The 18,898-nt window shown below is 45.5% G+C and overlaps 1 protein-coding gene across 1 annotated transcript in view; it reads left to right on the forward strand.

Moving 5' to 3' along the window:
* The window catches only part of KIF13B (kinesin family member 13B), a 191,009-nt gene that overhangs the window by 82,172 nt on the left and 89,939 nt on the right, over positions 1-18,898 (forward strand). The window contains exons 8-13 of the mRNA XM_081855981.1: positions 285-419; positions 2,579-2,691; positions 4,431-4,542; positions 11,248-11,460; positions 12,689-12,799; positions 14,901-15,091. Coding sequence (XP_081712107.1) covers positions 285-419; positions 2,579-2,691; positions 4,431-4,542; positions 11,248-11,460; positions 12,689-12,799; positions 14,901-15,091 — 875 coding nt within the window. The remainder of the gene's footprint in view (positions 1-284; positions 420-2,578; positions 2,692-4,430; positions 4,543-11,247; positions 11,461-12,688; positions 12,800-14,900; positions 15,092-18,898) is intronic.

Here is an 18,898-nt window from a genome sequence, read left to right on the forward strand (position 1 = left end):
TAGTTTGTCTAATTCTGCATAGTCAATTAACTTCATCCTCCATTCTTCTTTCGTCGGCAACTCTTCTTGCTTCCATTTTTGGGCCATTAATATTCTAGCTGCTGTTACTGCATATAAAAACAACTTGCATTCTTTTCTATTTATATCACTCCCAACAATGCCCAGTAAAAATGCTTCTGGTTTCTTTATAAATGTATATCTCAACATCTTTTTCAATTCATCATATATCATCTCCCAGAAGCTTTTCACCTTTTTACATTCCCAACAATCTGTCTTTTGTTTAGGACATAGAGTCTCTGATGTCCGAAGGCAATAAATCTCGGACGGTCGCCGCCACCAACATGAACGAAGAGAGCAGCCGATCCCATGCTGTCTTCAAGATTATCCTCACGCACACATTGTACGATGCAAAGTCGGGGGTGAGTTCTCGAATTACCGTATTTTTTGCTCTATAAGACTCACTTTTTCCCTCCCAAAAAGTAAGGGGAAATGTGATTGCATCTTATGGAGCAAATGCAGGCTGCGCAGCTATCCCAGAAGCCGGAACAGTAAGAGGGATCGCTGTGCAGTGATCCCTCTTGCTGTTCTGGCTTCTGAGATTCAGAATATTTTTTTTTCTTGTTTTCCTCCTCCAAAAACTAGGTGTGTCTTATGGTCTGGTGTGTCTTATAGAGCAAAAGATACAGTATGCACTTCTGGTCTCTTCAGAGGAGTGGTGCCCCACATACTGTGGGGGTCTTTACAGTTTCTGGGGCAAACGGAAGTTGCAGCCCAAAATATCTGGATGACACCAGTGGAACTGGTGTGCTCGCTTTATCCTAAGTCAAGAAACCGCATGTTATGCGCTCAGTTTAACAGGCTTTGCACAGAAACAGGGGGCTAACATACAACACAGAGTATACAAATGCTGTGTTGTGGTTAGAGCAGCTTTTCTCAACCTCAACCTGTTATTGGACTACAGCTCCCATCATCCATAGCTATCAGGAGCAGTGGTCATGGATGATGGGAGTTGTAGTCCAACAATATCTGGGGACCCAAGGCAGAGAACCACTGGCTTAGAGTGTCAGACTAGGACCTGGGAGATCAGGGTTCAAATCTCCACTCAACTGTGATGTTCATTTTTTGGGGGGCCACTGCCCTCCTGGTTCCACAAACTCATCCTCAGGGCCCCCTAGCCTATAAAAAGCATCTTTCAAATAGAGGTTTGCATAACCCACTAAGGAGGATAATAATGTTAATGTCTATATTTTTAACGTATAGAATAAGAGAACAAGAACATGCGTTTAAGGTAGATTGGAAAATGTATTCGTATTGTTTATTGTTATATTTGATGGTTAATTCAAACTTAATTCTATTGTGTTTTATGTTCGCTTGGTACGGTATGTGAATCTGGTCTGGGACCATAATAAATTTCCTTTCATTTCATGGGAAATAATTGTGTACAGCTGAAAACGCTGGCAGCATTAAGATAAATTCAACAGTGTAAATAAGTTTTGATGGATGCAATAATGGAATGGTATAGTTTTTGTAAAATGTGCAGGGATTTATGATATGTAAAATGAACCACGGAAAGAGAAGGGAAGTCACTGATATCTTAAGGATGTAAAATGAGTATTTTAAATTGTAATACAGAAAATTTAATTTTATATATATATGTGTGTGTGTGTGTGCGCGCGCGCGTGTATATATAAATGTATATGTATATACATACACACATTAAAATTCAAAGCTGTGGCAATTAATTGTATGTTTATTCAAAATTGAATTAAAATGATTTCATTTATCTAATTAAACAAAACATACGAACATGATTCCCTCCAGCCTTGCCTCTTAGCACCCCCTCTCACGATAATCCCACCTCTCCCTTTGGAAGCCCCTGACCTACCATACTTTTCCGTGTATAAGACTACTTTTTGTACTCTAAAATAATGTTGAAAAACAGGGGTCATCTTCCCCCATTTTCATACAGTGGTGCCCCGCAAGATGAATGCCTCGCAAGACGAAAAACCCGCTAGACGAAAGGGTTTTCCGTTTTTCAAGGCGCTTCGGAAGACGAATTTCCCTATGGGCTTGCTTCACAAGACGAAAACGTCTTGCAAGTCTTGCGAGTTTTTTCCCTCCCCCCCCTTTTTCTAACCTGCTAAGCCGCTAATAGCCACTTAGCCGCTAAGCTGCTAATAGCCGCTAATAGCGCTAATCCGTTAAGCCGCTAATGGCCGTGCTTCGCAAGACGAAAAAACTGCAAGACGAAGAGACTCGCGGAACGAATTATTTTCGTCTTGCGAGGCACCACTGTAAATTTGAGTCCCCAAAAGTAGGGGGCGTGTAATACATGGGGGCGTGTCATACACGGAAAAATATGGTCACTGCTTCTGCAATTGAGCAGTTTGCATAATGTCAAATAAATAAATGCACTCACAATCCCTTTGGTGCCGCAGTTTTCTTCCCCTTCAACCATTTCCCGAAGCATCCTCCCTTGGCTTTTTCCACCGAAAGCGGAGGTGCCCTGAACCGTGTCGCTTGGGCCTGAGTTCAGGAGCTGCGTTTCCGGGCTAACTCCCCGCTCTTTGTTCCGCAGACGTCTGGCGAGAAGGTGGGCAAATTGAGCCTAGTTGATCTGGCGGGCAGCGAAAGAGCCACCAAGACCGGGGCTGCGGGTGACCGGCTGAAGGAAGGAAGCAACATCAACAAGTAAAATCTTGGGTTCATAGGGTGCTAAAGGGATGAATAATGGGAAGGGGTTTGCGTGACCCAGCGCATTCCATTAATCCACGAGAATAGCAGTAAGAGACGAAAGCACGTACAGTGGTGCCCCGCAAGACGAACGCCTCGCAAGACGGAAAACCCGCTAGATGAAAGGGTTTTCCGTTTTGGAGGCGCTTCGCAAAACGAATTTCCCTATAGGCTTGCTTCGCAAGACGAAACATCTTGCGAGTTCCTGCAGGTTTTCCCCCTCCCCCCCTTTTCCTAAGCCGCTAAGCCGCTTATCAGCTGATCCGCTAAAAGCCGCTAAACCGCTGATAGCGCTAATCCGCTAAGCTGTCAATGGGCTTGCTTCGCAAGATGAAAAAACTGCTGTACGAAGAGCCTCACGGAACGGATTAATTTCGTCTTGCGAGGCACCACTGTAGCAGGATCAGTGCACTTGATCTCACAGGAGCAGAAATGCCCACTTTTGATACCTGGATTAGGGTAGTTAGAATGGGTCTCTGGGCTGAATTTATTTTGCTTTTGTGGATGGCAGGTGTGTGTGGTGGAGAGATGAATTGTGTGAAGAAATCCTTAACTTTTCCTTTTTAAAAAACATAAATAGCTTTTATTAGTTTTCAATTACAAAAGTCCAATATAAGCCTTAATATAGCCATACCGAATTACAATACCAGTTCAAATACCATATAGCCAATTAAACAATTTAGGTGCCCCCCCCCGTGCGCTAGATTCCAAGGTTTAATAGTTCCCTTTCATCCTGCTTCCAAAATATTATTCAATCCAATTGCAATCCAATCTTGTCCCATCTACAATATTTTTAACTTCAATTTGTGTTGACACATTTAATACGAGGCGCAAGTGTTTCTTCCTGTGTCTTTTATTTTATTTTAACCGTATTGCTCCATATTGACCTTGGCAAATACAGTGGTACCTTGGTTTAAGAACAGCTTGGTTTATGAGCAACTTGGATTAAGAACGCTGCAAACCCGGAAGTAGGTGTTTTGGTTTGTGAACTTTGCCTTGGAAGCAGAACATGTTCCACTTCCTGTTGAGTGTGTTCCATTTATAAATTGAGTCCCCCGCTGCTATGGGAAAGCACGCCTTGGTTTAAGAACGCTTTGGTTTAAGAACGGACTTCCGGAACGGATTAAGTTCGTAAACCAAGGTACCACTGTATTATGTCTGTTTTGGGTATTCCTAATCCCATCATAATGGATGCAGGTGGTGTTGTGGGTTAAACCACTGAGCCTAGCACTTGCCGATCAGAAGGTCAGTGGTTCGAATCCCTGTGATGGGGTGAGCTCCCGTTGCTCGGTCCCTGCTCCTGCCAACCTAGCAGTTTGAAAGCACGTCAAAGTGCAAGTAGATAAATAGGTACCGCTCTGGCGGGAAGGTAAATGGCGTTTCCGTGCGCTGCTCTGGTTTGCCAGAAGCGGCTTAGTCATGTTGGCCACATGACCCGGAAGCTGTACACTGGCTTCCTCGGCCAATAAAGTGAGATGAGCGCCGCAACCCCAGAGTCGGCCACAACTGGACCTAATGGTCAGGGTTCCCTTTACCTTTACTAGTGCTGCATGGGAGAGGTTTGTTGCTAAAAGCAAGATTCCAGTTATGTGAAGCTCATATGTTGCCGTTTGACTAGGTCAGATGCTGCTAAGCTTTGGAAGTTGTCTTCCAGATGATGCTACATGTGATTTCAAAATGTTTTCTCCCCCATGCAGGTCCCTCACGACTCTCGGGTTGGTCATTTCTGCCCTCGCGGATCAGGCCGCCGGGAAAAATAAGAACAAGTTTGTCCCGTACCGCGACTCGGTGCTCACCTGGCTCCTCAAAGTAAGTCGAACGGTCATTTGAAGTTTCAGGTGAGAGAGCGTGAGAAGTCTCAGCCTTAAATCACAGGAGACAACAATGGTGACCAGCTTGGATGACTTTAAAAGAGGATGAGACAAAGGGAGGAGAGGACTATTGATGGCTACTAGCTCTGCAGCAATGTCTCTGAACCCCAACTGCTGGAAAACACAGGAGAGGAGAGTGAAATTGTGCTCAGATCCTGTTTGCTGGCCTCGCAAAGGCCTCTGATTGGCCCCAGCCCGATCTGACAAGCTCTTTTTACATTGGCATGTTTCTCATCATTCAGTTCCCATTCCTCCCACCCTCCTTCTCAGTGCTTCTGCTTGTCAGGGCACAAGACGTGGCTGTTTTAGGGCCTTTTTTAAAAAATAAATGGAAAAGCCTGTTGGAAAAAAGGAGGGATGCATCTCCCTGTACGAATCCGCCCAGGTCCTCAGGTGTCAGCAATATCGAAAGCAACACGATGGCCAAAAACAAATACAGTATAGAAAACTTTATGAAATAATGCAAAACATCAAAACTATCAAACTGAAGTCCCTGAAAGTCCTTGAATCTTTCTTTAGAATTGATATAATGTACATGAGAATGAAAAATAGTCTGGAACAGTGCTCATGCGATTATATCAGGTGAGCAGCTTCTCTAGGTCCAATCGACATCTGAACCAAACCTGGTAGTGACACAAGACAGAGCCTTTTTTGTGGCTGCCCCCTGTGGAATTCCCTCCCAAGAGAGGCCAGACTGGCTCCCTCCTTGTTATCCTTCTGCTGGTTATCCTTCTGCTGTTCAGGAAATTAAGATGCAGGTGATGCTGATCGCTGGGCTGCTCCTTAGGCAAACTGTACTTAACTGCTTGTTCTGAGCGTGTTTCCTAATGTATTTCAATTATTCCAACCTGTTTGTTTGTTTGTTTGTTTTTGCTTTGCGTTTTATAATGCTGTTTTTAAATGCTGTAAGCTGCCTTGAAGCCCAACTTGGTGGGATATAAAGGCATTAAAAATAATAATAAGAGCAAAAACTTGCAAGTCACAAACTTCAGCAGGAAGCAGCAGCCTCTCTGGTTCTGTGAGCTGTTGGTTCTCTTTTCCCCAGAGGCAGAACTTTATACTTTCTTTTGCTTTTATTTTTTTTTATTGTGTTTTTTTTTTAAATTAAAAAAAAATGCATTGTGAAATATGCTCCAAAGATGGATTTCCCCAGCCACTCTGGGCGGCTTCCCACAGAACACTAAAATACAATAACCTATTAAACATTAAAAGCTTCCCTAAACAGGGCTGCCTTAAGATGTCTTCTAAAAGTTTGATAGTTACTTTTCTCTTTGACATCTGGTGGGAGGGCGTTCCACAGGGCGGGTGCCACTACTGAGAAGGCCCTCTGCCTGGTTCCCTGTAGCTTTACTTCTCGCAATGAGGGAACCGCCAGAAGGCCCTCGGCACTGGATCTCAGTGTCTGGGCAGAACGATGGAGGTGGAGACTCTCCTTCAGGGATACTGAGCTGAGGCCGTTTAGGGCTTTCAAGGTCAGCACCAACACTTTGAACTGTGCTTGGAAACGTACTGGGTGAGTGAGGATTTGAACCCTGGCCTCCCAGTGTCCTTGTCCAACACTCTAACCCCTACACCATACCAATGCTTCATAGGAAGAAGTTCACAAAAGAAATAAATAGTAGTATCTCTCCGTTCTCCCTTTTTTGTGGCTTCCCATTTCACTTTGTTCGTAGTCAATAGGCAGGCTGGTTCTGAGTCTGTTTACTTAAACAGCAGTACACACACACACACACACACACACACACACCATTTTATTTTCATAATGAGTTCTTAACCTTTCGTAACCCAAATTTGCATCGTGTCATCACTGCTGACTTCAGAGATTAGCCCTTTGCTTCCAGTCTGCAAGAGGGAGGCAGTCGCGAAACACGTGCCAACCGCAGGTCAAAGGGGGAAGGGTTGGATGAGGCCATGCAAAATGCCACAGATGCAGGGTGCCTCCATGTTCCGGGAAAGACGTCTGGCTCGACGGCTGCTGTTGCAAAAGTGTAACTTAGAATCATAGAATCATAGAGTTGGAAGAGACCACAAGGGCCATCGAGTCCAACCCCCTGCCAAGCAGGAAACACCATCAGAGCACTCCTGACATATGGTTGTCAACTTCACCAGGCAGGAGTTTGAACAGAATGTTGGCAAGGGCTCAGTGAAGCTGCCTGATTGTTTAGTCGTGTCCGCCGCCTCTTGACCCCCTGGACCAGAGCACGCCAGGCACTCCTGTCTTCCACTGCCTCCCGCAGTTTGGTCAAACTCATGCTGGTAGCTTCGAGAACACTGTCCTACCATCTCGTCCGCTGTCGTCCGCTTCTCCTTGTGCCCTCCATCTTTCCCAACATCAGGGTCTTTTCCAGGGAGTCTTCTCTTCTCATGAGGTGGCCAAAGTCTTGGAGCCTCAGCTTCAGGATCTGTCCTTCCAATGAGCACTCAGGGCTGATTTCCTTCAGAATGGAGAGGTTTGATCTTCTTGTAGTCCGTGGGACTCTCAAGAGTTTCCTCCAGCACCATAATTCAAAAGTATCAAACAGGGCTACCTTCAGATAATTCCATTTAATCCACATAAATACAATGTTTTCTTTCTTTCTTTCTTTCTTAACCTAGGCACTGGTTTTATGCGGCGGGCGGGCGGGAGAAAAACACGCACCCCTCTGGATTCCTCAGTTCCTTTCGCTTCTTGCCAGTGTTTTGGTGCCAGCACATAGCTGGCCGGCTTAGTCATGTTGCACAATTATTCAGTTCTGTACCTGCCTCAAGTATTTCATTAGCTTTGATTGTTTACCCCCTGTTTAGAGGTGAAATCTTGGGCAACTTTCTCGGGTGGAGGGGCTTAGAGTCATAGCTCTCCATTTTGCCTACCCTTCTCCCTCTTCTCCTGATCCGAAATACCCTCTGCTTGCTGCAGAACTACAGCTTCCGGGGTTTTATTGGTTAAAAGCTAAACAAAACCTGATTTGTAGCCCGTTGCATGTCTCCGAAGAAGGCTCCAGGACAGCTTAGAACACAATAAAAGGCAGCAATTAAATTGAGCAGGGCCTTCCGAGTAGTGGCACTCAGGTTACCGGGAACTCGGAGAACTAGCTACTCTTGATACAGTTTTCAGGGAAATGAGGAAGACCCTTTTAAAATTTTCCTTCAAGTTGGCCTTGGGGTGGTGGTGTGGATAATAATAATAATTTTTATTTATACCCTGGTCTCATGAGACAGAGCGTTCCACCAGGCCGGAGCCAGTGTTGAGAAGGCCCTGGCTCTGGTTGAAGCCAATCTAACTTTTTTAGGGCCAGGGACCACTAGGGTGTTGCTATTTATGGACCTTAAGGTCCTCCATGGGGCAGACTGGGAGAAGCGGTTCCATAGGTACAAGGGTCCTAGGCCATATAGGGTTTTAAAGGTCAAAACCAGCACCTTAAATCTGACCCTGTACTCCACCGGGATGATGCTTGTGGGAAGGTTTTAAAAAAACCTGGATGGCTTGGAGGTTAATAGCCTTTGATAGCCCTCCTCCGTGGATCTGTTCAATCCTCTTTCAAATTCATCCCAGTCCGTTGGCTTTCACTGTCTCCTGTGGCAGGGAGTTCCACAGTCCAACTATTTGCTGCGTGAATAAGTCCTTTTCTTTGTGGGGCTACCTTTGAAGGTGGCCCGGAAACTGCAATTAATCCAGAATGCGGCAGCTAGACTGGGGGAGGCCACCGGGACCACATAACACCGGTCCTGAGAGATCTGCATTGGCTCCCAGTACGTTTCCGAGCACAATTCAAAGCGTTGGTGCTGACCTTTAAAGCCCTAAACGGCCTCTGTCCTGTATACCTGAAGGAGCGTCTCCACCTCCATCGTTCTGCCCAGACACTGAGATTCAGCGCTGAGAGCCTTCTGGCAGTTCCCTCGTTGCGACAAGTGAGGTTACAGGGAACCAGGCAGAGGGCCTTCTCGGTGGTGGCGCCCGCCCTGTGGAACGCCCTCCCATCGGTTGTCAAGGAAATAAGCAGCTATCTTATTTTTAAAAGACATCTGAAGGCAGCCCTGTGTAGGGAAGTTTTTAATATTTCGTGCTGTACTGTTTTTAACACTCGATTGGAAGCTGCCCAGAGTGACTGGGAAAACTCAGCCAGATGGGCGGGGTATAAATAATAAATTATTATTATAAATTATTATTTGTTCTGAATCTTTGGCTTCCCTGGAAGTCCACGAGTTATTACAGTGCTATGGAAGAGGGAGGGAAAAAGACCCGCACCAGATTTTGCAAATTTCCCGCACGCCTTGCGTAGAGAAAAGCTGTGGCTATGAGCCCTTTCCACTCCATCTCTATCCCTTCCTCCAAGCAGACAGAGCTACCTCCTTTTTTTCCGCCCCCATCCCCTTGGGCCTAGATTGGGCCGATAAGTCACTTGCCTCAGGTCCGAACCTGCGTTTTCCCACATCCGAACCAGCCGTTCTCACCGCTGCCCCCCTGGATTTAATGAGGGTTGTTATGGAAAGCTTAAATTCAGCAAAACAATTAGGAGTGGTAGGGATGGGGGGGGAGGGGGGAGGCAGAGATAAAAACAATGTTAATGATGCCCAATGGCGACGCGTGACCTAGATTTCGCAGGCAAAGTGTGCAGATCCCTCAGCCTTTTCCCTGCACCTTGTTTTGGCTGCGATTGCTCTCCACCGCAACCCAACATCGCCGTTGTGCAGCTCCCTTCCAAAGCACGCCAGGCGAGAGGGAGGATTTTTTAAAAAACCAATTATTTTATTGATTTTACACCTTTATGACAAATATAACATATAAAACACACAAAGGAAAACACATTACAGTACTAAAAGAAAAGAGAAAGAAAAATATAAACACTTATTACTTCTAAAACCCATTTTAACTTTCATCGTGAATTTTCATTGTATCACCTTGTAACAGTTCTCCAAAATCATCTTTCTAATAAAATTAACTCCTTCGATTTACTGTCTTCTTCTCTTTTCTTATTTGTCTAAATCCATAATACTTTACAACTCATTCTAATCGATACGATACGATATCTTTATTGTCATTGTCCCATACAGAACAATGAAATTGAAAAATCTACATAAGACATTCAAAAACCCCTAAAATCTCTGAAACCCCATTTTAAAATACAATATACTATAGAGACTCCTTATGCTGCGTTTAGAACCAGAATTGCAAATCCTAAGCCTATTTGAGACTTTCAAGTGACTTCTAATTATCTTATATTACAATATTTAGCTAGATAATCTTTCAATTTCTTCCAATCTTCTTGGTGTTCCTCCTCTTTCTGATTGCGGATTCTTCCACTCAGGTTGGCCAGCTCCAAAAAGTCCAACATGGCGAGAGGGAGGATTGCTCAGTCGTGGGAAACATGCTTTACTTGCAGAAGGCTCTGGGTTCAAGTCTGCCCACGTACCCTTCCAGCATCTCCCGTTAGAAGCAAAGCCCTTTCTCTTGCTCACATCCTGGAGGGCAGCTGTCAGCCAGAAAGATCAGTACAGTGGTACCTTGGTACTCAAATTTAATCTGTTCCGGAAGTCCGTTCCAAAACCAAAGCGTTCCAAAACCAAGGCGTGCTTTCCCATAGAAAGTAATGCAAAAAGGATTCATCCGTTCCAGACTTTTAAAGACAACCCCTAAAACAGCATAAAAAAATTCCTTCCAGTAGCACCTTAAAGACCAACTAAGTTAGTTCTTGGTATGAGCTTTCGTGTGCCAAAACTCATACCAAGAACTAACTTAGTTGGTCTTTAAGGTGCTACTGGAAGGAATTTTTTTATTTTGTTTTGACTATGGCAGACCAACACGGCTACCTATCTGTAACTGAACCCTAAAACAGCAATTTAACATGAATTTTGCTATCTAACGAGACCATTAATCTTTCAGAAAACCAGAAGTTTTAAGGATCTTCATTACAAAACAAATTAAACACTAAAATGCACATCAAACGTAAATGTCCCGGTAGGCCAGCTTAAACAAAAGCGTTTTCGGCAGAGGCGGAAAATAGCACAGCAAAGGCAGTTGCCTGATATCAATTGGCAGGGAGTTCCAAAGTGCAGATGCTGGACTTTCTTGGACAAGGCTGCTCCTTTGTTCTAAGGTTGAAAACCACAAGCTATTTGCCAAAATGGGTGGATATAGAAATTGGCTGCTCTTCAGCCGACATAATGGGACACGGGTGGCACTGTGAGTTAAACCACAGAGCCTAGGACTTGCCGATCAGAAGGTTGGTGGTTTGAATCCCCGCGACAGGGTGAGCTCCCGTTGCTCGGTCCCAGCTCCTGCCAACCTAGCAGTTTGAAAGCACACCAAAGTGCAAGTAGATAAGTAGGTACCACTCCAGTGGGAAGGTAAACGGCGCTTCCGTGCGCTGCTCTGGTTTGCCAGAAGCTTAGTTGGCCACATGACCCGGAAGCTGTATGCCGGCTCCCTCGGCCAATAAAGTGGGATGAGCGCTGCAACCCCAGAGACGTCCATGACTGGACCTAATGGTCAGGGGCCCCTTTACCTTTACCAGCCGACATAGGTATTTGGGGGGTTTACTTGTGCGTAGCAAAACGTGTGTCAAGTGGAGCGGAGGACGAGTTCCTTCTGCAAGAAATCTGTTCCCTCTGTTGTCCAAAGTGTGCAAAATTGCCCACGTTCTTAACCACTGACGTCACTTCCCAGGACAGCCTCGGCGGCAACAGCAAAACCGCTATGGTCGCTACAGTGAGCCCTGCGGCAGATAATTACGATGAGACCCTCTCCACCTTGCGGTACGCCGACCGGGCCAAGAACATCGTCAACCACGCCGTGGTGAATGAAGACCCCAACGCCCGGATCATCCGGGAACTGCGGGAGGAAGTGGAGAAACTCAGGGAACAGCTCACCAAAGCCGAGGTGGGTCTTCTGCCTGGAATGAGTTTCCTTGGTCCTGCGGTGCCAAGTTAGCCCATTAAATTGAACTTCTGTTTTTTCTAATGGACTGATTTACCGTATTTTTCGCTCCATAAGACACATTTTTTTTCCTCCTTAAAGGTAAGGGGAAATGTCTGTGCGTCTTATGGAGCGAATGTGTGGTCGATCGCTGGCTCCCTTTCCGGCCCCTTGCCCAGGCCTCCATTGTTGAATGTTCTGCAGATGGAGGCCGTTTGTTTCCCCAGCGACATGTGACTGGCTGATTAGATTATCTGTCTGGAAACTGTAGAAAGGGATCCCTTTCCTTTCCTAAAGAAGCTGCAGAACTTTGAGTTGAACCCCATAAAAACAGGATTTTTTCCCCTTTGCAAAGTAAGCTCAACAACTTTGAACTGATCCTCAAAAAAGGGGGCTTTTCCCCTTTGCAAAAGAAGTTGCACAACTGTGAGATGATCCCCGCAAAAACGGGGCTTTCCCGCTTTACTCCTCTAACAACTAGGTGCGTCTTATGGAGCGAAAAATACGGTAACTGTCAGCAAAGACCTGCACCAGATTTTGTAAATATATTTAGTTCCTTGCCAACATCGTTTGCTGGCGGTAGATGACAGCTAAGACGAGGCACCCTCTGTTTTCATGCAGAAGCGAAGACCTCTTTCGTGATGGCTCCTTCTGGGACCGATAAATGCAACTCTTTAAAAAAGGTGTTCTTTCATAGGCAAAATTCATTCAGCTATGAGTTCCTTTAATTGAGTGACAGCCCTCCAATTTACAGCTCATTAAAGAGTTCCCGTAAAGTTGTTTTGTTTCAGCCAGGCATCTCAAATCTCTCTCACGGGTTGTTGGTGGGGTTGTTTTTTTAGGTTTGTTTTCCTGCTCTTTTGGGCAACCCAAAGTCCCCCTCTGCCGGTACCTTTTAACTCCTCTCATCTTGGCACAGACCTTGGCCATCTTATAACTGTTTGTTTTGCACTAATAAGGTCAAGTTTTGCAAGGTTGGTTCTTTTCCCATGCCGGTGCCCTCAGCTAAAACCTCACGCATCACGGCTGCCGATTCCTGAGCACAGCATCTTTGGTTCCTTTTCTCAATAACTCGGATCACAGTGATAAGAGAGCTGGGAGCCCCCCCACACACCCAGCCTTAAACAGTGGTATTTCCGAGAAATATTCATTCTCATGCTTTCTCTCCCCTTTCCTTTCTGCGACTTCACAGGCTATGAAGTCTCCAGAACTGAAAGACCGCTTGGAGGAGTCTGAGAAACTTATCCAGGAGATGACTGTGACCTGGGAGGAGAAACTGAGGAAAACAGAGGAAATCGCACAGGTCCGTATTTCTGTTTTGAGGAGGGCTGGGGGTGCAGAATGAGAGGCGCGTTCCTCACTCAAATAATCCCTTCACATGACTTTATGGTATTTTGGGGTAAGCTGGCCAATTCATACTCTCCAAATGGGTCTTTGCTTAATTCCTGGGGTGGCTGTTTTCCAAGGGAGATTATTACTGTTTTCAGAATCAAAGGACGTGTTTACTGGCAAACAGATTTATTACGGCATTAGCTTTCGTGGACTAGATACTACCTTGTTTGTTTTGTTCGTTCGTTTGTTATTTCCGATTTGTAATCCGATCTCTCTCCCCAAAGGGGAGGTGGCAAACGATAATAGAATTATGCAAAAATGATGGTAAAGGCGAAGATTACATATTGCAGACCGTCGTTAAAACCAGCAGTGGAAAAACCTCATAAAACTCTCAACTGGATAAATGTAGAAGAACCATTTACATCCCCCTGGGAGGGAGTTCCACAGAGGAGGGGACACCACCAAGAGTGCCCTGCATGCATCAGGTTCCCTCTTCTTGCTAGCCCTCCTCGCAGGAGGATGAGTTGGGCCTCATCCCCAAATCATAAATTTGGAGAGTGAGTCCTGGTGAAGGCACTGCTTTGTAGTCATTTAGTACATTTTACGCTAGATCTCCTTCCGCAGGGCTTGTAAGACAGAGCTACTCCGCCTGGCCTTCAATTTGAATTAGCCTGATCCTCTATTCCCTTTTCCCTTTCCTCTTCTATGAAGAGCCCCTTTCTGGGACCCCACATTTAAATTTGTCCCTGGTCTCTGTGCTGGCCCTAGTAGGACCAACTTGGCCAGTTTGCCCTGGTGATCATTTGATGTCTACTTACTGGGTCCCCCGCCCCTGAAATGATCCCTGAAATTTTTGAATTTTATTGATATTGATGCTGCATTCTAGGTTGTGTTTTATGCTGTTTTATGCTGCTTTTAAGTCGTATTTTAATCAATGCTTTATATTTGCTGTTAGCTGCCCTGAGCCTGGCTTTTAAACCGGAAAGGGCGGGGTATAAATAAAAAAATATTATTATTTATTATACTAACTTCTTGAGTAGAACTCAATAGCTTCTACGTCTTGGGAATATCGGTTATAAGGTCACTTTTTGCCTCTCTGTACCATAACCAGGCAGAGGGACGCAGGTGGCGCTGTGGGTTAAACCACAGAGCCTAGGACTTTCTGATCAGAAGGTTGGCGGTTTGAATTCCTGCGACGAGGTGAGCTCCCGTTGCTCAGTCCCTGCTCCTGCCAACCTAGCAGTTCGAAAGCACACCAGTGCAAGTAGATAAATAGGTACCGCTCTGGCAGGAAGGTAAACGCCGTTTCCGTGCGCTGCTCTGGTTCACCAGAAGCGGCTTAGTTGTGCTGGCCACATGACCCGGTAGCTGTACGCTGGCTCCCTCGGCCAATAAAGCGAGATGAGCGCCACAACCCCAGAGTCAGCCACGACCAGACCTAATGGTCAGGGGTCCCTTTACCTTTACCATAACCAGGCAGAAGCATTCTGTGCTAGCTGAAGCTTCCACCTTCAAGGTTAGCCCCATGTAGAGTGCATTGTAGTAATCTAATCTGGAGCTTGTTGGACCACTGAGGCCATACTCTCCCTGTTCAGAATTGGCCCTCGCTGCATGGGCCCTTGCCACTAAGGCTTACCCCTAAGTACCCCTGTGTGCCTGCTTGCTCGGTACCCTGGTTCCCAAACCTGAGCACCAGGTTGACCCGAAGGACCCTCCGTCTTGCCAGGATTTAACTTCAGTTTAGGGATGCGGATGGTGCTGTGGTCTAAAGTAGATAAATAGGTACCACTGCAGCGGGAAGGTAAACCGTATTTCCGCGCGCTCTGGTTTCTGTCACAGTGTTTCGTTGCATCAGAAGCGGTTTAGTCCTGCTGGACACATCACCCGCAAAGCTGTCTGTGGACAAACGCCGGCTCCCTTTGCCTGAAAAGCAAGTTGAGCGCTGCAACCCCATAGTCGCCTTTACTGCTTTTTTACCTTTTAACTTCAGTTTATTGGCCTTCACCCAGTCCATCATCCCTCCCCAATCCCCCAACCCTGCTTTCTCGTAAGATTTTTGTTTCTTCGCGCAGGAGCGGCAAAAGCAGCTTGAAAGCCTTGGCATCTCTCTCCAGTCTTCTGGGATCAAAGTTGGCGATAACAAGTGCTTCCTGGTGAATCTGAATGCGGATCCCGCTCTCAATGAGCTCCTGGTCTACTACTTAAAGGTGAAATGCCGGAACGTTACACAGGGTCATTTCCAAACGAAAGCTTGCCCCCTCGGGTTTGAGTTCAGTTCCTGAGTCCCACTTTGGCAGAATCTGTCAGCTATGATTCTACACTTTTATAATTATGAATAAGAGTTGTACCTTGGTTCGCGAATGCCTTGCGAATCGGACGTTTTGGTTCCTGGACGCCACAAACCCGGAAGCGAGTGTTTGCAAACGTTCTTTGGAACCCGAACATCCGACGCGGTTTCCGATTGGCTGCAGGAGCTTCCCACAGCCAATCGGAAGCTGCGCCTTGGTTTCTGAATGTTTTGGAAGTCGAACGGACCTCTGGAACAGATCCCATTCGATTTCCGAGGTATGACTGTATATGAACATAAACATGAAATTTATTACGGTCAGAGACCAGCTAGAGAAACACAAATGGAACTTCAATCCCAATAGCAAAACAAACATTTAAAGAAATATACCACAATAGTGTGATAGGCATATAAACACATAAAAACTTTAAAATAGACTACCTTAGAGAAGGTACGACTGTATAATTAACTGTGGATGGCTCCGAGCACAATATTGAAAACACCATGAAGCATCAACCATGTTTGGGTCGGAAGAGAGATTCTAGCTGATGTGAAGTCTGAGGTAGAGACTTCATAGCTTGTATCTCTGAAGCACTGTTTCACTATTGACTAGAACCCGAGTCTTCCTGCATGTACACAAGCAGTTGTGACTGTGGTTTGAAGTGGAAGCCTGTTACAACATTGGCTCCCAGTATGTTTCTGAACACAATTCAAAGCTGACCTTTAAAGCCCTAACAGTCTCAGCCCAGTATACCTGAAGGAGCGTCTCCACCCCCATCGTTTAGCCTGGACACTGAGGTTCAGCTCCGAGGGCCTTCTGGCGGTTCCCTCACTGCAAGAAGTGAGGTTACAGGGAACCAGGCAGAGGGCCTTCTCGGTGGTGGCACCCGCCCTGTGGAACGCCCTCCCATCAGATGTCAAGGAAATAAACAACTATCTGATGTTTAGAAGACATTTGAAGGCAGCCCTGCTTAGGGAAGTGTTTAATGACTGATGTTTTAATGTATTTTTAATCTTTTCTTGGCAGCCGCCCAGAGTGGCTGGGGAAACAGATGGGCGGGGTATAAATCATAAATTATTATTATTATTATTATTATTATTATTATTATTATTATTAAAGAGGCAGTGAGATCAGGGCTCCAGATCTGTAAGCCACAATTTGTAAGGAGACAGCAGTTCCTTGCCAACATCGTTCGCTGGCGGTAGGTGACACCTGAGAAGAGGCACCCTCTGTTTTCATGCAGAAGGGAAGGCCTCTTTTGTGATGGCTCCTTCTGGGACCAAAAAATGCAACTCTAAAAGAAAGGTGTTCATTCATAGGCAAAATTCATTCAGCTATGAGTTCCTTTAATTGAGTGACAGCCCTCCCAATTTACAGCTCATTAAAGAGTTCCCGTAAAGTTGTTTTGTTTCAGCCAGGCATCTCAAATCTCTCTCATGGGTTGTTGGTGGGGTTTGTTTTTTGTTTTTTTTGTTTTTTGAGGTTTGTTTTCCTGCTCTTTTGGGCAACCCAAAGTCCCCCTCTGCCGGTACCTTTTAACCCCTCTCACCTTGGCACAGACCGTGGCCATCTTATAACTGTTTGTTTTGCACTAATGAAGTCACATTGGGGCAGTTGCGCAAACAGTTTGATGATCTCAGTGGTCCCAGATTCATTCCCCAGCTTTTCAATCTAGGGCTGGGGAAGACTGCCCTCTGCCTGAATCTTCAGAGAGCTGCTGCCAGTCTGTGCAAGCAATTCAGAGCCAGATGGACCATTGGTCGTTATAAGAGTTCCCTCTTTAAGGAGAGCTTGCTTTGCAGTGATGCATTCTCAAAGTAAAGGAAGGATTGAACTCTGATTAATAAGAATACACCCAGAGGCTTGAACCAGCAAGACTCTGGGAAGGGTGCACATAATAATCTCTGTCTCTCCACCCCCTGGCCCAGGTCGTTTTATTCACAAAAGATCTTTTACAGAGTGTTCGTAAGAACCAATCAAATTTCTTCTGAGTGTTTCAACAAGCCCCACGTGGGGACAAAGTTAAAGTACCAAAACTAATTAAGCACACATATTTCTGGGGTAAAGAAAGAACAGAACTACAAGGGAATGTGCATTTGGCAACCCAAATGGCAGGACTTGTCAAGAAAGAGAAATGGAACAGGGATGCAGAGGTGTGGATTGATCAAAAACCATATCAAAATAGTTTAAACCCAGTCAACGCAATGCTTTCATTGCTGACACAGATGGCTTACTCTATATTTGTTATAATTCCTCATAGCAATCCCACCTGATCACTACATGCAGCAGCTGGAAGAATTCAGGGGTGGGAGGGTTCCTCAGACCCCCCCTTGCTTGCTTGGTAAGAAGCAACAAAAGAGCTGATCGGAGTCTTTTGGAGTGGATCCGGAGAACTTCCCGGAGGTGTAGGTGTCTGGGCTGAGACTCAAAAGTGCTTTGTCAGCCGACACACTCACACACACCCGTTCTTGAGCCTGAAGGCGCAGCAAGAATGCCTTGGCAGCGAGACAAATTCAGGAGGGTGACCTTGAGTCTCTTGCAGAAGGATCGGGTTTCCTCTTGGCGCCCTGATAAGTTAGAGGTCAGGAGAATATAGGGAGGGGCGAGAAAGAGGAAGCGGGCGCTTTCAGATCCTGGTGCGATAGAGGGGAATAAACAAGGTCCTCCTTAGTTAATGCAGTCCGTCCTCTAGGAAAAGAGTCGGCAGGTGTTCTGAAGCCAGCGGACCCGATCCAATATATGTTACTCCCAGGAATCTCTGCAAACAAACTTGCAGCGCCGCCTCGGCCTCGTCTGCTGTCGTCCGCCCTACGTCGTGGATTTGCTTTTCCTCTGACAAATGAAAAATAATTTTTAAAAGCTGGATTTTTGCTCTTGGAATCAAGGGAGACGTCAGCAGTTGGAGAGGGCAATAAATCTTGGGCCCGTTTCGTGGCATCCTAGAGGAAGCAACAGGGGTGGCAGGAAGAAAGAGAGAACAGGGAGAGAGAGAGAGAGAGAGAGAGAGAGAGAGAGAGAGGTGGGGCCCTACTCAATTTTGGGGGTACGTTAGCCGAATTTTTTTTTCTGATACAGTATAAGATTGAATTGATGCAGGTCAGATTCTTCACAAGTTAGGGACACTGAAAGCTGCCTTATACTGCGTCAGACCCACTGGTTCTGTTATAGTTTTATTTCTTTCCGTATTTTAGTAGATACGGGTGTGTGTTTTTTGCATTGTTTTAATCCCATAGATAGTTGTGGGTTTTTAAATTTTTTTAAAATCTTTTTTACCAACAACCAAGACACAAGCAGTGAAAACGAACAGTGAAAACCCCCAGGCGGCTGATACATTGGGTATACATATTCAATAATAACATACTCAAATCAACCATATGTACAATTTTTACATCTTAACCCTCCTCCCTCCACAAGGTTTATTTAACTTTTAACATTTTAATTGCCCCATATTGTTCAAACCTGCCCAAATAATCCAATATTTTCCCAAACCAACCCTCCTCCTTCTCACTGACCTTAAACCCTTTCGTTTTATGTATCTTCAATCCCATAGAGAGTTTAATGACTTTTTTAACAGTTGCCCCTTATATATATATATATATATATTTAGCTAGTTGCGTCTTATCTGTGTAGGTTTACATTTTTGTGAGCCACCTGGAGTCCTGGTTCTGGGGGGGAAAGCAGGATATAATCAAATATAACAACAACAGCAACAACAACAACAACAACAACAACAACAGATATCCTGACTGGCAGCAGCTCTACAGGGTTTCAGGCTGGGACTT

This window comes from Podarcis erhardii (genome assembly GCF_964252035.2).
Source record: "Podarcis erhardii genome assembly, chromosome: 3".
Taxonomy (NCBI): Eukaryota; Metazoa; Chordata; class Lepidosauria; order Squamata; family Lacertidae; genus Podarcis; species Podarcis erhardii.